The following is a 24,249-nucleotide window of genomic DNA, read 5'->3' on the forward strand; positions in this document are numbered from 1 at the left end:
GAAGCCTACATGCCTCAACTAAAAAAGATCCCACATGCCGCAACTAAGACCTGGCGCAGCCAAAATACATAAATAAATTTTTAAAATTAATTAACTAATTAATTAATTAATTTTATTTTTGGCTGCGTTGGGTCCTTGTTGCTGTGCTCAGGCTTTCTTTTATTCGTGGCGAGCAGGGGCTACTCTTCGTTGCGGTGCGTGGGCTTCTCATTGTGGTGGCTTCTCTTGTTGTGGAGCACAGCCTCTAGGTGCGTAGGCTTCAGTAGCTGTGGCATGCGGGCTCAGTAGTTGTGGCACACAGGCTCTAGAGCACAGGCTTAGTAGTTGTGGTGCACGGGCTTAGTTGCTCCACGGCACACGAGATCTTCCCGGACCGGGGCTCGAACCCGTATCCTTTGCATTGGCAGGCAGATTCTTAACACTGCACCACCAGGGAAGCCCCAATAAATAAATATTTTTTTAAAATCACAATGAGATACTACTTTGCACCCATTAAAAAAAAAAAAGGTGTATTTGAATCATCAAAGTAATTGTGGTCAGGACCAAAAACAGGTGAATAAACTGAGGCAAACTACTCACCTAAATAAAGTACTTCTAGAATTACAGAGATAAACAAACATATGAATCCAAGAACTATTTTTCTGGCTACTTAGATAAATTTGGGAGCAAGTTAAAAATCTCCCTGGATCTATGAAAATATATTATGTCACAAAATAACTCAAAATTTTAATGTACCTTAGAAACACCATGAAAATCTGAGATTAGAATCATGAATACCCAGAGTGTAAGCTCCTTAATGGCAAGGACCATGTCTTATTCATCTTTGCATTCCTAGCACCTAGCATTGTGCCTAACATATAATAAGTAGCTTATGAATTAATGAATAAATGGATGAACTGACTAATGAATACACCCCACAGTTCTTGAGAAGAGCAATTCTTTAGCAAGCAAAAGCTGAAGCAACAACCAGAGTTTGGAAAGGTACATGTGGTTAAATGTGGCAAATTAATCATATTTATTACTTGGTTCTATGAAAACCCTTCTAACATGAAAGGAAAGGAACTTAAAAGGTATTACAGGGGCTTTCCTGGTGGCACAGTGGTTAAGAATCCGCCTGCCAATGCAGGAGACACAGGTTTGAGCCCTGGTCCGGGAAGATCCCACATGCCGCGGAGCAACGAAGCCCGTGTGCCACAACTACAGAGCCTGTGCTCTAGAGCCCGCGAGCCACAACTACTGAGCCTGCGTGCCACAACTACTGAGCCTGCGTGCCTAGATCCCGTGCTCTGTAACAAGAGAAGCCACAGCAATGAGAAGCCCGTGCACCGCAACGAAGAGCATCCCCTGCTCGCTGCAACTAGAGAAAGCTTGTGCGCAGCAATGAAGACCCAATGCAGCCAAAAATAAATAAATTAATAAATAAATACATTTTAAAAAAATAAAAAATAAAAGGTATTACATAGTAAGAACAAAGAGAATAAGAGAGAGAGAAACAGAAGATGAGGATTTCAAGCAATTTTTGGAAAAGGGAGAGTAAGTAGAGGAGATGTCCTGGTTAAAACATGGTGAACTGAACACAAATAGTTATACTCAATCAAAATGAGTACAAAGACATAAAGATACATTAACCCACCAGGACAAACAGAATGAAAAGGAAACAACAGCAAACAATGTGAACATACTTCCAGAAGCAGAAAATAAAGTGAAGAAGCTAATGAAACAGAGAAAGCTGAATACCAAGGACCTAAAGAGGGGTGTCCACAAAATCCCAGAATGTCTCAGGAATTAAAAAGATCAGGTACCTTAGAAGGTGGAGATAAGTGTGACATGATAGCTAAAAATGGGGACATTGGTTGAAAGACTGTATAAGGCCTGGTGACATGCCCTGATTCTCTCCCCATCCCATGCCACCCTGTTACTATCCCCCACCATGAGATTATAGTTTTATTCTACAAGAGAAATCGAACCAAGGTTTAACCTAGGGAAACCAACAACAGTAGAAGGTGGGGGAAAGGTGCCATATGGAAACCAGAGAGATTGAGATAAAGTCTACATACTAAGCATTGAGAACATTATTCTCCTTCCCTGGTTCATGCCAAAAACATGGTAGCCAGGTTTAAACCTCCATAACACTCACAGCAGAAGAATGGACAGTTCTTTTTTTTCTTTTAAAAATTTAAAAGGTCAGAAAGATGACCTCCACATAATGACATTTGGGGATTCCCCAATGAAAAGCTCATCCTTTTCTAGTCAAAAAGCTCTTCTAATGAGCTTTTTAACATTTTCAGTTTTAAATATGAATAGCCATTAAGATATTGAGGAAAGCCTCCAATATGAACAACGAAGACCAAAACAATACCAAAAAAAAATTCAGAGTAAACATAAAATGCAGCAAACAGAAGAAAACTTTAAAATAAAAAAATAAAACAAAGTAATACCGAAAACCCACCCAGCAACAACAAGCATCCAAAAAGAGGAGGTTACGAGACTACAGGGAATAAAGGTAGAAAGAGTAAGGATGGTTAACAATTCATAGTAGTTTAGCTATTTTCTTTAGCTAAAACAAAAATTCAACAGAAGAACCATGTGATAAAGGAGGAAATCTCTCAAAAAGTAAAACAAAAAATAAAAATAAGAAAGTTAAAGGACAAATATTACATAAATAATAGGAGTTCCAGAAAGAAACATTGAAGGAAAGGGAAAGAAAAAGTTAAAATGAATAATTCCCAGACATAAGCACTCAAGTTTTGAGATTAAAGGGACCAATTAGTGTCCATTATTTGAAAAAAAGGACACAAACCTAGGCACATATTTATGAAATTAAACAGTAACAGGGTAAAGGATAATCTTACAAGCTTCCAGAATAGGGGGAAAGACAAATATATGAAACATGGAAAGGATCGAAAGTCAGAATGGCACTATGATTCTTAATGGCAACCATGGTTATTAGAGACAATGGAGAAATGTTTCAAATTCCTGAGGAAAAATGATTTCTAAAACAAAAATCTATACCCAACCAATGTAAAAATCAAGAGATTATCTATAAGCAAACATATAAAGATTCAAAAAATGTACTTTCTATGCACGTTTCTTAGGAAACAATTCAGGGTTATGTGTACAGAAAAAACCAGGAAATATGCTAAGAGGAACAAAGGAAAAAAAATGTACAATATGACCCTGTAACATCTGGTCATATCAGATGGCAAGGAAGCAATTCAAGACTAGTAGGGTTCTGTCAAAAGTACCATACTGAAGACAGTCCCTTTTGTCAAAGGTGGGACAATCTGACCATCAATAAAGATAATAAATAAAATGGATTGAAAAAATATGAGTTAAAAATAAAACCTCTCAAGCACTCAAGAGACTAGGATTAGAAGGGAATTTCTTCAACCTGCTAGTGTATGAAAAAAACAAAATAAAATAAATGTTATGAATCATACACTGAAAAGTACATAACACCATAGAAATCAATTTAAAAATTAAATAAATGGAAACAAATCTCTGTTCACAGGTTGGAAGGCTTTAATATTATTAAAGTGGCAAAACTCCCCAAAATGATCTATAGATTCTATGCAATCTCTATCAAAATTCCAGATGACGTTTTTGCAGAAATCAACACGTTGATTCTAAAATTTCGATGAAAATGCAAGGGACACAGAACAGCCAAAACAAACTTGAAAAAGAACAAAGTTAAAGGACTTAAATTTACTAATTTCAAAACTAAAAGCCCTCACTGGACACCATTAGAGAATGCTAGCAAAACAACTTTTTATTTTGAAAACTCATAAATAAAAAGGAAAAACTAAGCATTTATCCTGCCTTTTGTAAACAAACAGAACCACTGAGTGTCCAAATAGTGGATGAGGCACGGTTGGTTCCTTTATAGAGGCATGTCAGGTAATAAATGAAGAAAGAGTATTAGAATATTACCATTTTGCAATGTCTAATGATTTAATAAATCATGTACTGAATGTTGACAGCTACTAACATGACAAAAAGAGAGTCCTTAGATATCACGGGCCTTCTAATGGAAGAACACAACATCCTTAGAAAAGTAGAATTGCTAAAAAAAATTGAAATCTCTATATCAAATATAGAGGACAGAGGAACATGTTAAACAACACCATGGAGATGCAAGCAGCAAAATCCAGATTACAGTAACAATTTAGTTTCTTCAACAAATTAAAATTAACCAAATAAACAAGGAAATAGAGGAGAAACTTGGAGACTAAGAGAGACTTAGATTAAGAGAGAGATCTATCATTTGTAATGTGTGAGCCTTATTTTAGTACTGACTCAAACAATGGGGAAAAAACTTAAAAAACTGTAAAATTATGATATTCACAAGATAACTGGGAATTGAAACACTGAGTTTTTAATGTTATTAAGGGATCATTATTAATTTTAATCTTTTTATGCATGATAATGGTATAATAATTTTTTTTTTAAAAGAGTTCTTACTCTCTAGATATATTTACTGAAACATTTTATGGATAAAATGTGATATCTAGGCTTTGCTTCAAAATAATACAGTATGGTAGAGGTAAATGAGATTATAGCTAAAACAAGATTGGCCATAAGCTGACAAATGTTGATGCTCATGAAGAGTACGTGGGGGGCTCATTATTTTGTTCTGTCTACTTTTACATATATTGAATTTTTTCCATGATAAAATATTAAAAAGAAGACCAGAAAATAAACTAAGAAACAAAAGTCATCGAATCCAGGAATGGAATGGCAAAAGAAAATTCAGAAAGACAGCTTTGCACCATGCCTAAAGAAAAACCAGTCCAGATTGGAGCAGAACAGGAGGCTGTGGGAGGGAGGCCTCCAGGAAATAAGAAAAAAAGAAGATAATTTTATGAGCTTGTATGACCTTTTGGAAGTTGACAGATCTGTTGAAGTCTTTGAGTAAAAAAAGAAAAAAAATAGTGATAGCTATATAGAAAACCAAAAGATGGAATAAAAGGGAATAATTAAAGATAAAAAGTTGACCAAGAAAGGAAGAGTCAGCTACTTGATTTATTAGAGAACAATATTAATTTATTTAGTCCATTTATTCTATTTATTTAGCCAATCATATAAACACAGATACTGAATTACCAAATAATTCAAATATTGAAAAAGGAATAACAGAAAAGTGATGACATGGGGTGTTTAAATTACTACTCTTTCACTTTTTAGTTTTGTGATTTGGACAAGTTACTTAATCTTTTCAAGTCTCAGTTTATTCATCTATAAAATGGACATATTATCATCAATCTTGTAGAATTGTTTAAAGAATTAAAGATAATACATCTAAAATACATAGCATAGCATCTTATATATAAAATGTCATACCATGTAGCCAATAAAAAAGATGTATTTTAGTTATCGATATAGAAAGACATCTTAAAAATTGTGTTCAATGAAAAAGCATATTACAGAATAGTATGCATAATATGGCCCAATTTATATAAAACTGCCTCTCTCTCTATCTTTCTACCAATCTACCTATCCTTATTTATCTAAGCAGAGAAGCTATCTAGAAGGAAAGTTACTATAATAAATTAGTCCTGGTTACTTCTGGACAGTGAGAGCTCAGTTAATTTGTACTTATTTTAAAATTCTTTTCTCTTTGTTTGATTTAATAAAATAAGTATGAATCCTTTTCACAAAAGCAATAAACTATCTTTACATTAGTAATATTTAAAAAAATAAAACAGAGATTTAAAAAAAATAAAATAGGGAGATTGGGATTGACATGCATACACTGATGTGTATAAAATGGATGACTAACAAGAACCTGCTGTATAAAAAAAATAAATTAAATAAAATTCAAAAAAAATAAAAAAATATTAAAAAAAGAAACAAACCAATAAAAACCTAACTTGAGGGTTTCAAATTTTGTATTTTGCATTAAAATGTTCTCATCTTTCACTTTGTTACCTAAAAAAACTAATATAGCTCCATGAAACAACCCTTCATGAATTATTTACTCTCTGGGGAAAGAGAATATTCCTAGTCCATCAAAAAGTCTACAAATAATAAATGCTGTAGGGTAAAGGGTGGGGAGAAAAGGGAACCCTCCTAAACTGTTGGTGGGAATGTAAATTGGTGCTGCCACTATGTAAAACAGTATTGAGATTGCTTAAAAAACTAAAAATAGAGTTACCATATGATCCAGCAATCCCACTCCTGGGCATTTATCGGGAAAAGACAAAAACTCTAATTTTTTTTTTTATTATTATTTATTTATTTATTTATTTTTGGCTGTGTTGGGTCTTCGTTTCTGTGCGAGGGCTTTCTCTAGTTGCGGCAAGCGGGGGCCACTCTTCATCGCGGTGCGCGGGCCTCTCACTATCGTGGCCTCTCTTGTTGCGGAGCACAGGCTCCAGACGCGCAGGCTCAGTAGTTGTGGCTCACGGGCTTAGTTGCTCCGCGGCATGTGGGATCTTCCCAGACCAGGGCTCGAACCCGTGTCCCCTGCATTGGCAGGCAGATTCTCAACCACTGTGCCACCAGGGAAGCCCAAAAACTCTAATTTTAAAAGATAAATGCACCCAGTGTTCATAGCTGAATCACATAAGTTTTGATATGTTATCTTTTCATTTTCATTCATGTCAAAGTATTTTCTAATTTCCCCTGTGGCTTCTTCTTTGACTCATTTATTACTTAAGAACATGTTGAATTTCTATATATTTGTGAATTCCCCAAATTTCTTTCTGTAATTGGTTTCTGATTTTATTCCACTGTGGTTGGAGAACACACTTGTTGTGATTTTAATCCTTGTAAATTTATTGAGACTTGTTTTATGGCCTAACATATGGTGTATCCTGGAAAACCTTACGTGTGCACTTGAGAAGAATGTGTATTCTACTCTTGTTGTGTGGAGCGTTCAATAGATGTCTGCCAGGTTTATTTGTCGCTAGGTTTATAGTGTTTTTCAAGTTTTTTAAAAAAATTTTTTATTGAGTTATAGTTGATGTAAAGATTAATACAAATTTCATTTTAACAGTATATAAAAACTTTGTCCCTGTATAGCTCCAAAAATAAATAAAAAAATAATTTATAAAGACAATGTTAAAGCATGAGACAAGATGATACTAAGTGAAAACAGTAGATGATAGCATCACATGTAGGCTATGTTAAACTTTAAAACTATGTAAAAATTATTAGATATATGGACAAGTGTAGAAATAAAGAAAAAAATGAAAACAATTTACTTGTTAGTATAGTTGGATTATGGTATTTTTCCATTCCATTTTTATTGTATGGTGTTATATATTTTATTGTCTTCTTGTCATATATACATATGAATATTTTACAATTTCTCATATGAAGCCAAAATCTACCTCCCCATTAAGTTTCATTCCTTGATAATAATGTTACTCTCTGAGACCACAAAGATAAAAGTCTAATTCCTTTAAAACATGACAGATCTTTAAATATTTAAAGACTTGTTCCTTCTAGGTCTTCTCTTTTTCAAATTCCTATAGGCTTCCTAAGATCAAGCACTACATCTTACTCATCTTTGTATTGCCGGCAGCTCTGAAATAATGTCTTAAATATAGCAGGCAATCAATAATATTAGGCATTTGTAGAGCTGAATATGAAATCCCCCCATTATTCCGGTAACCCTTTCCCAGATATGTTTTCATTTGTTAACATGCTTCTTAAAATGCAACTTTTAGTTCCCTTTCAGATCCTTGTACTCCTTGTCTCCAGTGACGTTCTAAAATCCACTCCAATCATTCTACTCCCACAGCAATAACCGATCCTGAAAAAGAGCTCTACCTGGTAAATTCAGACCTTCCACTCTTTAGTACCTCCGTCCTCCTAGCCCTCTTGTTCACTCACACCCACTGTAGCTTTACTATCTCATCAGGACCTTTCAGTCAACTTTTACCATATCCACAATATCCTTCCTGTCTTCACATCCTTCCTCACCTTACTTTGATTTCCGAGTCCATACATTACCTTTGTTTTTATCAGTATAGTATAATTTCCCTTGTCCCACAGTCCATGCATTGCAAGCTAGTGAAAAAAAAAAAAACTTGGATCGATCCAACTGTAAGCCTTTTCCAAGCCTCTACCCACACTGCTGGGAAATATACCTTAGAGAAGACTGTGTACAAACCTAGAATTGTACAAATCTAGAATTGCTGATCTCAATTGGTTAGTCAGTGCAGCACCAATTCTACCACACAAATCTCATTATCTCATTCCCCCATTCATCAAAATCTCACACCATGTCAATATTCATCAAAATCTCACACCATGTCAACGTTCATCAAACTTTTAACCCTCAACTTTTCCATTTCTCTGAAACTCTTCCAGTTTCCTAGAGAAAATAAAAGTATGCAAACTCCCTCAACTTCTTGCCAGCCCAGAAACTATGGATATTGTAAATAATATCATAAAGCCATAAAAAGGCTGAAGGTATTTAGGTATACAAAGAAAGGACAAATAAGTAAAGTACAAAACAACGTGTATGTTTATAACAACTAGTAAAAAAGTAGGAATTTGCTTGAAAAGGCACACAATTTACGTGGAAAGATTAAAAACTACACACAGTTGCCTAAAGGGAGGGAAACTGGGGTGAAAGGAAGATTTTTTCGAAGTATATACGTTTCTGTCGCTTTAGAACTTTGAACCATGTGAAAATGTTGTCTTAAAAAATAAATAAAACTTGTGAATATAATCATGTGTGTCCTTTCATGCATGCAGTGGGGGGATGGGAAATTATTATTTAACGGGCACAGAGTTTCAGTGCCCATTAAAGTTCTAGAGATGGACAGTGGTGATGGCTGCACAACAGTGTGAATGTACTTAATATCACTGAACTATAAACTTAAAAATGGTTAAAATGATAAACTTCCTCAAGTATATTTTAGTGTAATAAAAAAAACCCCACAATAGCGATAACTAAAATAACAACACAAAACACCCTCCAGTGCCTTCCTACTGCTATCATGATGAAGAACAAGACCCTGTATAATATGACCCCTGCCTAACTCCATCTTCTCTTGAGACCCTCTCTTCAATTCACTCAAGAATATTCAAGCTGAGCTGAACTTCTTCTAGTTCCTCAAAGGCAGAGCAGTCTCTCTTGCTCTGAGCCTTACCACAGAAAATTCTTCTTCCTGGAATGCAAATAAATATCACTTACTCACAAGGATGCCTCTTCTGTCCTCTCTGACTCACTTTTAGTTCACTCTATTAAACTCTGCCATAACATCCTTTGCTTCCCTTTTATGACACTCATCACAACTATAATTATCTGGTTAGTGTTTGACTAGAAAATTCAATGAAGGCTAGGACCACTTGAGTCTTGTTCTCTAATGCATACCTGATGCCTAGCACATGGCATGGCATATAACAGGTACCCTATAAATATTTTTTGAATGAGTGGATTAATTCAAAATTAAACCATACTCCTGATAGTCTAATCAATGAGCAGAGTAGAACCATCCCTTACTCTAGATGCTACTTTGATCAGTGTACCCTAATATTACTTTATTTTTATCAGTTATGACAGACACTTGACTTTAATTTAGCCTAGCATTATTTAAAACCAGAAGTCTTTTTGAACTGAACTACTGATAAAAGGTGAGGATTTCTCAAATCCCTTTCACACAAAGCAGACTTTCTAAGCACAAGTGCAGAATTTATCCTATTAATTTTTATCTAGTTAGTTTTCAAACTCATCTCTGCCATCCAGTATATTAACTATTTCTCTCAGATTTGAGCCATTTGCAAATGGAGTAGACCTGACCTCTATTTAGCCATGGATGAGAACATTAAATGCAACAGTGCTAACGACAAGGTACAGTGCACTTCCATAAAAGACATTTCTTGAAGTGACATGACCTACTAATTAACACTTTTGGAGAATGACTATAAATACCTTTATATGTACTATCACCCAGGATTTTCCCTCTAATAAAAATTTAGACTACTATTTCTCCTAAGAGGTAGAATGGGCACAAAATATCAGCTGTAAAGAAAGTTCAGAAAATTTGATAAATTACTATAAAGATATTCTTAACCTTTAGAAGCATGACATCAGGGAGGTGGCTGCTAATAATGGGATGCATTGTTGGACTATCTATGTGTCCTTTTTTTCCTCTGTAAAAGAACATTTTTTAAAGTTGCCTTTGCCTAAGTCTTTCTTACTGCCAGGAAAAGTGAAAAACATGTAACAGGAAGTCACATACAGGACAAGCCATTTAACCTTGCCAGGTTCCTATAAAATGACAGAGGGGGACTGCGTGATTGTAAAGTCTTTCTAGCTCTAACGTGCTAATGGTTGAAACTGAGTGTGCTGTCTTCTCCAAGTCATATTTGTATTTATAGCTTCTTCTAAATATAACCCAGTAGAGTGAATGATGTAAGGAATCTTGGATATGAGATGCTCTGATTGAGTAATACTTTCTCTTGTTCCTCTCAAAGCAAACCAGGTAGGTGGTTACCTACACCTAGACTTCTCATCTCAAAATCACATTCACGTAAGTATACTTCTGTTTACCATCACTTATGTATTTAATAAACTTTACAAAGGTAAAGTTACATTTTTGCTCAAACTTCATTTAATTTTATTTTTAATATAGTCATGACATTTCAAGTATAAAATAAGGGTCTAGAACTGAATAACTAACCATAATTTGGCTTCTGCAAAATTATAGTGTGAAAATGACAACTTCATAGAATCCAAACATTATGGAAAAAAATTTAACATTCCACAGACTAACTTAAAATGCCAGGAAGTGCCTTGATCTGAATCAGAGTCTATGGAACCATAGGGCTTTCAAGGTAAAGAAGTAAAGGAATAACATAAAACTTTTGAAATGGAATCTGAAAGAAAATGCCTTGAGAAGCATGATAATAATCTTGAAATGGCTTTCTCTCGTAAACAGGAAACAGAACACAATCTCTCTAATCATAAAGCATTTCATAAAGATAAACTTTTCCTTGAAACAGTGTCTACATTAATAAGCAAGAAAAGGACAGGTATACACTTCTAACACTTCTAATGTCATGTGACAAGTCCTAATCAGAAAAAAAAAAAAAAAAAGAAATGTATTCTGACCAGTTAGGTTTTGCTAGTCCCCAAAATGTAAATATATTAATATAATAATATATCTGTTTCATATAGGCAAACTTTTGACATTTATAATCTGCAAGAATTATAACTAAGGGCTCCCCAACAATATCTAGCATTGTACCTATTTGGTATTATATCCTAAAACTATTTATTATTATTTGTGTAGAGGAAGACAACTGACTTTTTAATGATAACTTTGTGCTAGGACACCTTAATGAAATCTCTTTGGTTTTGAACATTTTTGAGCTCATTGTCTTGGGTCTTCTAAATAAATAATATCGACTGCACATAGTAATAATTTTGCCTTTTTCTTTCCAATTTTTACCTCTTATTTTTCTTTTGAGTAGTTGAACTAGTTGAACTAATGCCCGCAGAATAAAGGTTAAGTGCGTGACAATTAACACCCTTGCCTTGGTTTTAGTGTTTCATGTGATGGTGGCTTTGGGATTAAAACACATACACAGATACATAAACGTATATATTAGATGTGTTGATATGTATATAAATATCACACATGAATAACTTAAAATTATTAAAAACTGTAATCAAAGATGAATGCTGGGGACTTCCCTGGTGGCGCAGTGGTTAAGAATCCACCTGCCAATGCAGGGACACGGGTTCTGAGCCCTGGTCCAGGAAGATCCCATATGCCACGGAGCAACTAAACCCGTGCGCCACAACTACTGAGCCTACGCTCTAGAGCCCGCAAGCCATAACTACTGAGCCCACCCACCGCAACTATTGAGCCCACCCACCGCAACTACTGAAGCCCGTGTACCTAGAGCCTGTGCTCTGCAACAAGAGAAGGCACCACAATGAGAAGCCCGCGCACCGCAACAAAGAGTAGCCCCTGCTTGCTGCAACTAGAGAAAGCCCACATGAAGCAATGAAGACCCAACACAGCCAAAAATAAATAAATAAATACATTTATTTAAAAAAAAAAGATGTATGCTGAACTTTATTAAATTCTATCTCACCATAAATGGGGAAAATGAAATGAAGCTTTTCCTTTTCATTATTAACATGGCTAAATATATTAATAGATTTCCTAATATTAAACTATGGCTGCATTCCTGATATAGATTCCATTTGCATATGGTTAATATATTAGGCCCTTTAATGAGTATCTGGTTTATACTAATATTGACTATTTCTGCATTTATAGTCTTAAGTAGAAAAAGATCCTTGGTTCTTTTTGTGTGTGTGCTATCTTGTCTGATTTTTGGTATCAATGTTAAACTGCCTTCACACAAACAATTTGGAAGGATTCTTTGTATCTCTGTGCTTTAGAGCCCTTTAAAAGGCATCAGAACATCACAACCACATAGGGATATTTGAGGGAACTGTAGAAAGAAAAAAATCAAATACACACACACACACATACTGAGAAAAAAGATGAGGGACTCATATCACAGATAAAGACCTGACGCTCACAATATATAAAGATTTCCAGTACATCAACAAGAAAAAAACCCAATAAGCTTAGTAGAATGAAGGGCAAAGAACACAGATAACTGACAGATAAAAGTACAAATGACTCTTACACGTATGAAAAAAATGTTCAGCTGCATTTAGTAATGTGCAAGAAGACTAATGTGCATTAAAACTACTATCAAATCACACTAGCAAGACAAAATAATTTCTATTTGAATATGTTGGCAAGGTGTGGGGAAAGAGACAATCTTACTGCTGACAGGAATATAAATCAGTATAAGTTTTGTGGAGCATAATTTGCAAATGTCTAAAAAATATAAAAATGCAAATGCCCTTTCTACCAGCAATTCCATTTCTAATAAATTTATCTTACAGATTTATTCCCACATATATAACATGAACTATTAAAATACCTAAAAATTATTGAGAGCTCACTATGTGCCAGTCACTGTTCAAGCCTTTATAAGTATAAGCTAATTTAAGTCTCATAATAACTCTGAGGAAGGAATAATTATTCTGTTTTTAGAGCTGAAGAAATTAAGGGATAGAGAGGTAAACTTATTTTCCTAAAATGAAACATCTGGTAGGCACTAAATATGAAAATAAAACACAGGTGGTCTAGCTCTAGTTTTACATGCTCTTTGACACTATAATATACTACCTCTCAACACGTGCAAGGATATTCACTGCTGCACTGTATGTAACAGCTATATATGACAAAGAAATGTCTATTAATAGTACACTGCATAAATCAATTATAGGGCATCTGAACAGAATACATGCAGCATTTAAAAAGAAGGTCAAAGCTCTTCTAGTAACTGATATGCAAGGATCTCCAATACATAGTAGGTGAAGACAGCAAACTGCAGAACAGTGTGTACATTACAATACTATATATGTAGAAATAAAATGAAATAACATTATACACACATAACCACATGTGCTTTTTCATGCATAAAGTATCTCCAGAAGGGTACTCCTTCTCCAGAAGAGAATGTTTAACTGAGAGACACAGGTGGAATGGGCACTTACTTTTCATTTTTGTGCAATGGGCACATCCATCTAGTCAATAAAAATAAATAATTTTAAAAATGAAATACCTGAAAGGTAAAAAATAAAGAAAGACAAACTGCCATTATCTACTCCTTTTACTTATTTTATATATGGGTCATCCACCCAAGATTTTACTTCAAATTATTCCATAACTACCACAAGCTTGAAAAACACTGGAACAAAGAATAACTAACAGAGCTTAATGTTCATGGTAAATATGTGAGGATTAAAACTTACAGAAAATAGTTTGTCTTACCTGACATGTGCATTACAGTATCTTTTGGCATAGTCAGTCCATGTTCCAAATTTTTGTGGAAAGAGAGCTTCAATCTGCATAAAAAGCTGTAACAATACAAGTGTTCTCAATATGTTGTAATATTTTCATGTAAATTAGTTACTACGATAAATCCAGTTAATGAAATAGTAAAAAGTAGAAAAGAAAATCTATCTCTTTTTCATCAAGCCTCCTCCCTCCCCTCCATCCACCCATCCATGCTATCCTATTTTCAGGAATAACTCCTATCCTTTTCTTCAATATACATTTCTATATTTTGTATGTCTATATATGCGTATTTGTATATTCTCTTCTATTCACATGAAGAGGATCATATAACATACACAACTCAAATTCTGTCCCCCAAAACATGTCTTAGACATCATTAAAGTACATATATACCTAATTTTACTTAGTTTTAAAAATTATATAAGCAATGTATAACAATAATAATAATAATAAATACTGCTTAAAGGCTGCATAGCAACTCTTTATTATGTAGACATACTGGAAAATATTTTAAAGGTCTTCTGATAATGGACATATAGGCTGTTTCTAGCTTTTATGCAGTTATAAAAATTAATAACTTGGTGTAAGTCTGTGTGTATGAGTGCAAATATGTAAATATATGTAGGTGTATCTATATGTATCTACATCTACATCTATCAATCATCTCTCTATCCATCCATCCATCCATCCTCCCATCTCCCATCTGCATGTATATTAGATGGGTTTATAGGGTACATTTTTAGAAATGAAACAGGTGGGTTTAAGGTATATGTTTTTTAAAATGATAGATGTTACTATGCTGCACTGTAAAAAGATGGTCCCAATTTATACTCCCATCAATAGTATCATAAAATCTTTTCATCTTTATAACTTTAATAGAATGCACATAGTAGTGTCTCACTGTTAATATGTTTTTTAAAAACAACAGCTTTATTGAGATATAAATTCATACACCACTTTTACTGTTCACACTTTTAAAGTGTAAATTCAGTGGCTTTTAATATGTTCAATATGTGCCCCAGAGACTTCCCTGCTGGCGCAGTGGTTAGGAGTCTGCCTGCCAATGCAGGGGACACGGGTTCAAGCCGTGGTCCGGGAGGATCCTACGTGCCGCGGAGCAACTAGGTCCGTGCGCCACAGCTACTGAGTCTGCACTCTAGAGCCTGCGAGTCACAACTACTGAGCCCACGTGCCACAACTACTGAAGCCCACGTGCCTAGAGCCTGTGCTCCGCAACAAGAGAAGCTACCACAATGAGAAGTCCGTGCACCGCAACGAAGAGTAGCCCCCATTTGCCGCAACTAGAGAAAGCCTGTGCACAGCAATGAAGACCCAACGCAGATATAAATAAACAAATAAACAAATAAATATTAAAAAAAAATAAGTACCTCGATCACCACTATCCAATTCTGGAACATTTTTATCACTCCAAAAATAAAATCTATACCCATTACTAGCCATTTCCCATTCCCCCTCTCTTCCAGTCTTGGCAACCACTAATATATTTCCATCCCCAAGAATTTCCCTATTTTGGAGATTTCATAGAAATAGAACCAAAAAATATGTAGCCTCTGTGTCTGGCTTTCACTTAGCATAATGTCTTCAAGGTTCACCCATGTTGTAGAGTATATTAGTACTTTACTCCTTTTATGGCTGCATTTTGTTTATCCATTCAGCAGTTATGGACAACGGCTTTTTTCCACTTTTGGGATATCATGAATAATGCTACTATGAACAGCTGTATATTCAATTCTCTTGGGTATATACCTAGGAATGGAATTGCTAGGTACTATAGTAATTTGATTTTTAATTTATTAAGGAACTGTCAAAGTGTTTTCCAAAGTGGCTTTGTTGCTTTACATCCTTTTTATATGACAACATACTCCTAAATAACAAATTGTTCAAAAAAGAAATCACAAGGGAAATTATTTAGAAATTAGATAAGACTTTGCAATAAATGAAACTGAGGAGATAACATACCAAAAATGAGATGCGATGAAAGCAGTGCTTAGAGGAAAATTTATAGCTGTATATGTCTGTATTAAAAAAGAAGAATGCTCTCAAATTAATAATCTAATTTTTAACCTTAAGACACTGGAAAGAAGAGCAAACTATACCCAAAACAAACAGAAGAAATAACATAACAAAGATTAGAATGGAAATGAACAAAATAGAGAATGGAAAACAACAGAGAAATAAATCAATGAGACCACAAGTTGGTTCTTGGAGAGATCAACAAAATTGACAAAGCTTTAGCTCCAACGACCGAGAAAAAAAGAGAGATGGCTCAAATTACTAAAATCAGGAATGAAAGAGGGGACATCACTATCAACCTCACAGAAATACAAAAAATTATAAGGGAATTCTAAGAACAACAGTATGCCAATATATTAGATAACTTAGATGAAATGAACAAATTCCTAAAAAGACACAAAGTACCAAAACTGACTCAAAAAGAAACAATCTGAATGGACATTATTCAATGAAGAGAATGAGTTGTTAACCTAAATCGACTCACAAAGAAAAGTTCAGGCCCATATAGCTTCACCATCGAATTCACCAAATATTTAAAAAAGAAGTAATACCAATGTTTTGCAAACTCTTCTAAAAAATAAAAGATGAAGGAACACTTTCCATCTCATTCTTTGAGGCCAGTAGTACCTTAATAACAAAACTGGACCAAGATATAATTTTAAAAAACTACAAATCAATATCTCTTATGAATATACACAATAATCATCAACAAAATATTAGCAGACTGAATCTAGCAACATATGAAAGGATTATATATCATGACCAAGTGAGATTTATCTTAGAATGCAAGGTTGGTTTAACATCTGAAAATCAATGATTGTAATACACCCTATCAAAAGAATAAAGGACAAAAAAAAATATGAGTACCTCAATAAATGCAGAAAAAGCATTTGACAAACTCAATATCCTTTCATGATTAAACACTCAATAAACAAGAGGTAGAAAGGAACTTAACTGATAAAGGAAATTTACAAAAAACCACAGGTAATACTTAAAGGTGAAAGACTGAGGGCTTTCCTCCTAAGATTAGGAACAAAATAAAGATGCCCATACTTGCCATTTCCATTCAGAATTGTACTGGAAGTTCTAGCCAGGGCAATTAAGCAACGTATGTATGATCCTGTCTACAGAAAATCCTAAGGAGTCCACTAAAAACTATTAGAAATAAATGAGTTCAGCAAGGTTTCAGGATACATGATCAATACATAAAAATCAATTGTATTTCTACACTTGCAATGAACATTCTACAAATGAAATTAAGAAAACAATTCTATTGACAACAGTATCAAAAAGAATAAAATATTTAACAAAAGAAGCATAGGACTTATCCTGTTAAAACTACAAAGCACTGTTGGAAAACAATTAAATCCTAAATAAATTGAAAGATATCTCATGTTCATGGATTTGAAGACTTAATACTGTTATGTTAACATGGCAATACACTCCAAAGTGATCTGCAGGTTCAACACAATACCTATGAAAATCTAAGCTGGATTCTCTGCAAAAAATGCCAAGTTCTACAAAAAAAAATCATACGGAAATTCAAGGGACCCAGAATATCCAAAATCATCTTGAAAAAGAAAAACAAAGTTGGGGGACTCATACCAGTTTCAGAACTCCTAATTTAGAACTTGTAATTTTATAGTTTTTTCTTAAAGAGTCCCAAACATCCCCAATTTGTATAACCATCGTGATCCACAAAACCAGGAATTACCCTTGCTTTGAACAGTGGCTATCCTGGGTGAGGAGTGAAGGTACTGGCATGTAATCACACGGGGCACAAGTGCCACTACTGTATTGTCAGTGCTCTCTTTCTTACGGTAGGTAATCAGTAAGTGAGTATTCATCTTACTACTATCATTTAAAAAATATATATCTTTTATATATTCTCCTTCTTAATTGATACATTTTATGTATTTTTTATTAAGACATAATAAACCCCATTATTCAGTGACATAATTTTGGAACGTAAGTAAATTACTTGGGGTCCACTCTCCCACTTCCAGTGAGTATCCAGAGCAAAAATATAAAAGGTAAAATTGAGAATTTTACCATCACAGTCTATGTACTGTTATGTGTATTTCAGAAGACTCCCAGGGTGGAGAACAAAAGCAGAGCCTTCGTAATACTAGTAGAGATGCGATGCAATAGCTGTTTCTCAGGCTTGGCTTAAGAATCAAAAATAACAATGGACACCCTTAGTTGAGTGCTTACTATGGCACAGGACAAGGTACTTTCGAAGCAATATTTTCTTTATTTCTTACAACAACCCTACCAGACAATAGGCTCATATTTTTTTTCCTATGACTAAGTGTACCTTAATAGACAGTGCTTCCCTAGGCTACACTGACCCTTAGAGTGTTTCACCCTTCATTTCTTCCTCTCAGCCTTCCATACCCCATCTGCCTCTTAGAGTTGTAAAAGCTAAATAGGGAATCAAACAAATGCCTTATCCCTCCATTCAAAGTGGATACCCTATCTGGTCTTCATATAAGTTCTATTTTCGTCTACCTTCCAAAATGTGGATTTTGAAGCAAAAGAGGAACAGAGAGAAATTATGTAACACAGTATAAAAGATACAAAGTAGATTCAACACCAGTCATAAGGAGCTTATAATGTAAAATAGACTAGATAAATGAAAATTGAGACCATAGAAGAACCATAAGAACACAAGTGTGAAGAATATTACAAATGTGTACTAAATATGAAAATCTTATAATAAAGGTAAAAACTATTTTTTATATATACCTACAAGCACAGCTATGGTTCACATGTAAACAGATAAAAACAGTCATGGTAAAGGATATATTTAACTATAAATAGATATCTAGAATTTCCCAATGTGCTCTTATGGCATTTGAGGCATCTAATTTAAAATTAAGAACTGTAAAAAACAGTGATTGATTCAATTCTTTTTTGAAAGCCCAAAGTATAAGGATTTTAATACCTCTTCAGGTCTTCCCAGTGCTGGAGTTCCTGTAAGAAGAATGGCTCGTTTGGCTTTCTGTACTACTGGCAATAAAATCCTGCTGCGAGTTGCATTTCTGGACTTCATGTAGTGTGATTCATCTACAATAACTACTTTGAAGTTCTGATTATCCAGTGCATCTATCAAAGTCTCCGCATCTGTGGTTAAAAGACCATAACCCAGAACTGTCACTTTGCTGGTCGATATTCTCCTAGAAAAGAAAATCCATGTACTTTAAAAATATTTTAGTAACCAATTTATCATAAAAAAATACATTTCTTTGGGAAGAAATACAGGGGAGAAATAAGAGGAAACATCAGAAGAGATGGTACTACCACTGAAACCCAGTATCTCTTAAGATTTTACCATCTTCAAATATGACAAATCAGAATCCAAATTTAAAATTTGGTTAACAAAACCAAATTTTTGGTTAAATGGTCTTTGGAATATTTTGACATCCAGGTAGCCACATTTTACTAGGATAAGTACATTACTTTCTGAGAATATTTGCTTCCATGCATAAAAAAAAGTAGATACTCAAAGATTAGTTAACTATTCAATGAAGCCTTCCCACAAACAGGATAGCAGTGTTTTTCAGCTGAGGTGCTATTGTGATTTCGAGCAAGATGATACTTAGTATTACAGGTCTGTCCAGAACACTTCAGGGCATTTCACATTCTTGAACCCTCCCATTAAAGGCCAGTAGAGTCCTTATCACTTTGATAACAAGTGAGGCCCTGGCCCTGGGGTGATAGAGTGTGGGGAAAAGAGGAGGAGGGTACCACCTCACACAGAGACACATTGGGCTAAAGTTATCTCTGATCTTTTGGACTATCTCTATAATTCATGTATCTATAATATTCTTTATCAAACTGTAATGAAATTATTCATTTATATATTTATTTCCCTTATTATATCATAAGATGAGCTGAGGACAGGAAATGTGTCTTCTTCATCTTTGTATGTACAGTGCTACGCTCCCAATGAGTTTGTAGAATGAAATAATTAGACAAATAAATGCATTAACAATAAAACATATCACTTTTGTGTTTTCTATGTCACCAGTGGAAAACACATGACAGTGTCAGTCTTCTGCAGTTCTCTACTCTCTAACAGAAAAGTCAGATCTCCTGAAGAGCCAGTACTAACATGCATTTTTTTTTCTTAAGGACAACTGCATTTAATTCCTGGATAAATCTACTTAATATAGAGTCTTAAGAATTTACTACTGTACTCAAATACCAGAAAAAGCTGCAGAAGAAAAGTTTAGGGTTAATATCACTAACTTAGATATACTAAGAGCAATATACAGAAGACAAGGGCTTCAAAGGTCACTGTAGCTGCTACCCTGCCACGTCTTGACTAGTGGACAGTCCACTAGGCATAACTGGCATGACAAAAGGAGGTACATGTATTTGCAGTAAATACATGTTGCCACATGTTGCTATATACCTAAAGCTGTTTTCTTTAAGCACCTGGAAGACATTGGGTAAGTTTTCCTGCCCTTAGCTAACGTCCTGCAGAAAAGTTACACTGTGGGGTTGTAGTACTATCAAACATATCCCAACTATTATTCAAATAAAAATACTAGCCACTCTTTAATCGCAGGAGTATATTTCCAAAATAACAATAAAAATTAGAAGACCTAAATGCTATTAAAAATGATAGAGGAGAAATATTTTTAAAATACTTAAATTTAACTTTTAAAAAGGGATAGCCTACAGAAAATGACTATAAAGGCCTTAATAAATTCTACATTCTCTAAATTCTTGTCTTAAATTTTATGCAGTTTTATTGTAAGAGAGAAAATTTATAATTATTGCATACATTTTATTTTGACCATGCAAATAGTGTCTAAATTTTCTTCGGCCCAGGAAGACATATTTCATTGAATTAGAGTTCCAAGGTTGAAAGAGAAAAAGGCTTCCATCTATTTTATCTGGGTCCTCCTTCCACATTCACAAAGGCCACCTTTATTTCTACAAACACTCTTTATGTTAACAATCTTAGAGAATACAATATAGTAGAATACTACCACACACGCGCAAAAAAATCTAAGTATTAACATTTATTTCTAGTAGATACATCGCTTTTTATTTGTGGATGAGAAATTGGTAATTTTGAACTTCTGAGAACATGATAATTTGCATGATTCACCCAGAAACTCAGTGTAATAAATTATTAATATTCAAATTGATTGGTTTATTCAAATTGATTGGTTTTTTCCAATGGCTAGAAAACAAAAGGAGAAAAATATAGTAGCTATACTATGATCGATTTTTAGAGTAAGGACTTCAAATAATCATAAAACAAATATTTTCAATACAGAAAATATTAAAATTATAAAATTAAAATAATAAAAAAGTAAAATTGCCTAACATTAATTTTCAGTTATACATAAAACTTGCATACTAACAACTTAGAAAGCAAAACCAGCCATAGTTGCTGATAATAAAAGCTCAAAATCTTCAAGTTAATCCTTGAAAAGTTGTAAAATTTGTTTTTCAACCCTAAAATAGTCTGCTTAAAGTAAATTTAAGGTATATACAGCATAGGTATATTCATATATTTTAAAAGCATGTATACTTTACATTTACTTTAAAAATATACCATAAAGGAGCTTATGACATCAAATACACAGTTGGGTTTTACATAAATAATTCATATTTTAAAGTGTAAAATAAAATTCGCCATATTACTCTCTTCATTCTAAATACTGTGACAATCTCAGTCCAAACATGGCTATATGCTAAATACACACAGGAGTGCTTTTCTTTTCTTAAAGATTAAAAAGTTGTTCTTACCCAACATCAGTTTTATTCTGGATAACATTGATTTCTTCTGGACCCAGCTCTGGGATCCATTTCTCTATTTCTTCTGTCCAAGGGTACCTCAGAGATGAAGGGACCACTATTAAAAGAGGCCATTCCTCCTTATAGAAGTAAGCGATGCCAATTGCCTGAATTGTCTTTCCTAGACCCATCTAAATTAAAAATAAATAAATGATAAAATATTTTGAAAGAAAATGTTTATCAAATATTTTATTTAAAAGTATTATCAAAATAATTTTCCAATGTAAAATCATCTGGATTACATAGTTAATAAAGAGCTCAAGATTATCATGACATTTAAAATTTATTAAGAAAATTATATTATTTTCAAGTCATTTGTGATTGAACTTAGAGACAAAAGGACCACTAATTTAAAATATTAGTTACACTGGTTTCAAACAACAAGGTTCTACTGTATAGCACAGGGAACTATATTCAATATCCTATAATAAACTGTAATGGAAGAAAATATAAAAAGAATATATATATATGTAACTGAATCACTTTGCTATATAGCAGAAATTAACACAACATTGTAAGTCAACTATACTTCAATTTCAAATATCAAAAAAATTAGTTATACTGATTTCATACAACTTAATTTTACAAAGATGTATGTGACCATGTATAATTCTCCTCTTGGAGAACACAAGAGTAAATACTTTACCTATACAGCACAATATCATGTAACTTTAAAGTTAGAATAAGTCCTAAATCATGCACATTTTACAACAGAAGTAAGTACAGAGAGGTTAAATTATTTGTTGAAGTTCACAGTTAACTGGATGAAAAAGTAGTATGAAAGCCCACATCACTGCTGTCTCGATTGTTTTCACAGTTATATCACACTGCCCGATCTCTAAGCTGTCCCCATTTAAAAACTGGTTACTAAATGAATGTCTATAGTGGTTTTGTTCATAATAGCCAGAAACTGGAGACAACCCAGACGTGCTTCAACTGGTGCATGAATAAAAATTGTGGTAAATCTATACAGTGCAATACCATTTAGCAATAAAAAAGGAATAAAACTGATATAGACAATCTTATTTACAAAGCAGAAATAGAGACACAGACGTAGAGAACAAACGTATGGATACCAAGGGGGAAGGCGGGGGGGTGGGATGAATTGGGAGATTGGGATTAACATACATGCACTACTGATACTATGTATAAAATAGAGAACTTCCCTGGTGGCACAGTGGTTAAGAATCTGCCTGCCAATGCAGGGGACACGGGTTCGATACTTGGTCCGGAAAGATCCCACATGCCATGGTGCAACTAAGCCCGTGTGCCACTACTGAGCCTGCGCTCTAGAGCTCGTAAGCCACAACTACTGAGCCCACGTGCCACAACTACTGAAGCCAGCACACCTAGAGCCCGTGCTCTGCAACAAAGAGAAGCCACTGCAATGAGAAGCCCACGCTCCACCACAAAGAGTAACCCCCGCTTGCTGCAGCTAGAGAAAGCCTGCGTGCAGCAATGAAGACCCAACACAGCCAAAAATAAATAAAATAAAATAAATTTATTAAATAAATAAATAAATAGTGTTTGTTCCTTTTAAAAAATAAAATACAATAGATAACTAATGAGAACCTACTGTATAACACAGGGAACTCTACTCAATGCTCTGTGGTGACCTAAATGAGAAGGAAATCCAAAAAAGAGGGGATATATATATACGTATAGCTGATTCACTTGGCTGTACAGTATAAACTAACACAATATTGTAAAGCAACTATACTCTAATAAAAAAAAAAATCTCAAATGCATTTTGCTAAGTGAAAGAAGTCAGACCCCAAAACTAGGTACTACATGATTCCATTTTTATGTCATTCTGGAAAAGACGAAACAACAGGTACAGAAAGCACACCAGGGGCTCTGGGGTGGGAGGAGGACAGCAGCATGCGAGAAGATTTGGGGACTGACTGAACCGTTCTGTATCTTGTGGTGGCAGTTACATGCCTGCACTGGGCAGAACTCATGGAATTGTACACTAAGAAAGGTGAATTTAGGAGGGAGGGATAAATTAGGAGTTTTCGAGTAGCAGATACACACTACTATATATAAAACAGATAAACAACAAGGACCTATTGTATAGCACAGGGAACTATATTCAATATTTTATAATAACCTATAATGGAAAAGAATCTGAAAAAGAATGGATATATACATATACATAGGTATATGTACAACTGAATCACTTTGCTGTGTGCATGAAACTAACACAACATTGTAAATCAACCATACTTCAATTAAAAAAAAAGTGAATTTACCTAAAAGGGTGAATTATACCTCAATAATCCTGACTTTCAAAAAAAGTAGTTACTATTATGAACCATGAGAAAGACTAAAAGACATAGACCCTGCTTACCAGACTATTCAAGGAGAAAAAAGACAGAAACATAAAACAATTTAAAATAAGTTTTAAATGCTGAGTGAAATGAAAGAAGAAAAGAGAAAAATAAAGTTGTGGACTTTTAGCAAGCTTCCATTATGGAAGCATGGTAAATGGAATGCAGGAAGTGATTCTGTTTCTGACCTGGCATATAGTAAGTGCTCA

The 24,249-nt window shown here is 34.2% G+C and overlaps 1 protein-coding gene across 3 annotated transcripts in view; it reads right to left on the reverse strand.

Moving 5' to 3' along the window:
• ZRANB3 (zinc finger RANBP2-type containing 3) overlaps positions 1 to 24,249 on the reverse strand; it is a 265,687-nt gene that overhangs the window by 97,876 nt on the left and 143,562 nt on the right. For all 3 annotated transcript variants that reach the window (XM_036858718.1, XM_036858719.1, XM_036858720.1), the window contains 3 exons: positions 21,663 to 21,841; positions 18,838 to 19,069; positions 13,830 to 13,915 (listed from right to left, as the gene is read on the reverse strand). In XM_036858718.1, coding sequence (XP_036714613.1) covers positions 13,830 to 13,915; positions 18,838 to 19,069; positions 21,663 to 21,841 — 497 coding nt within the window. The remainder of the gene's footprint in view (positions 1 to 13,829; positions 13,916 to 18,837; positions 19,070 to 21,662; positions 21,842 to 24,249) is intronic.

Source organism: Balaenoptera musculus, chromosome 7 (assembly GCF_009873245.2).
Source record: "Balaenoptera musculus isolate JJ_BM4_2016_0621 chromosome 7, mBalMus1.pri.v3, whole genome shotgun sequence".
NCBI lineage: Eukaryota > Metazoa > Chordata > Mammalia > Artiodactyla > Balaenopteridae > Balaenoptera > Balaenoptera musculus.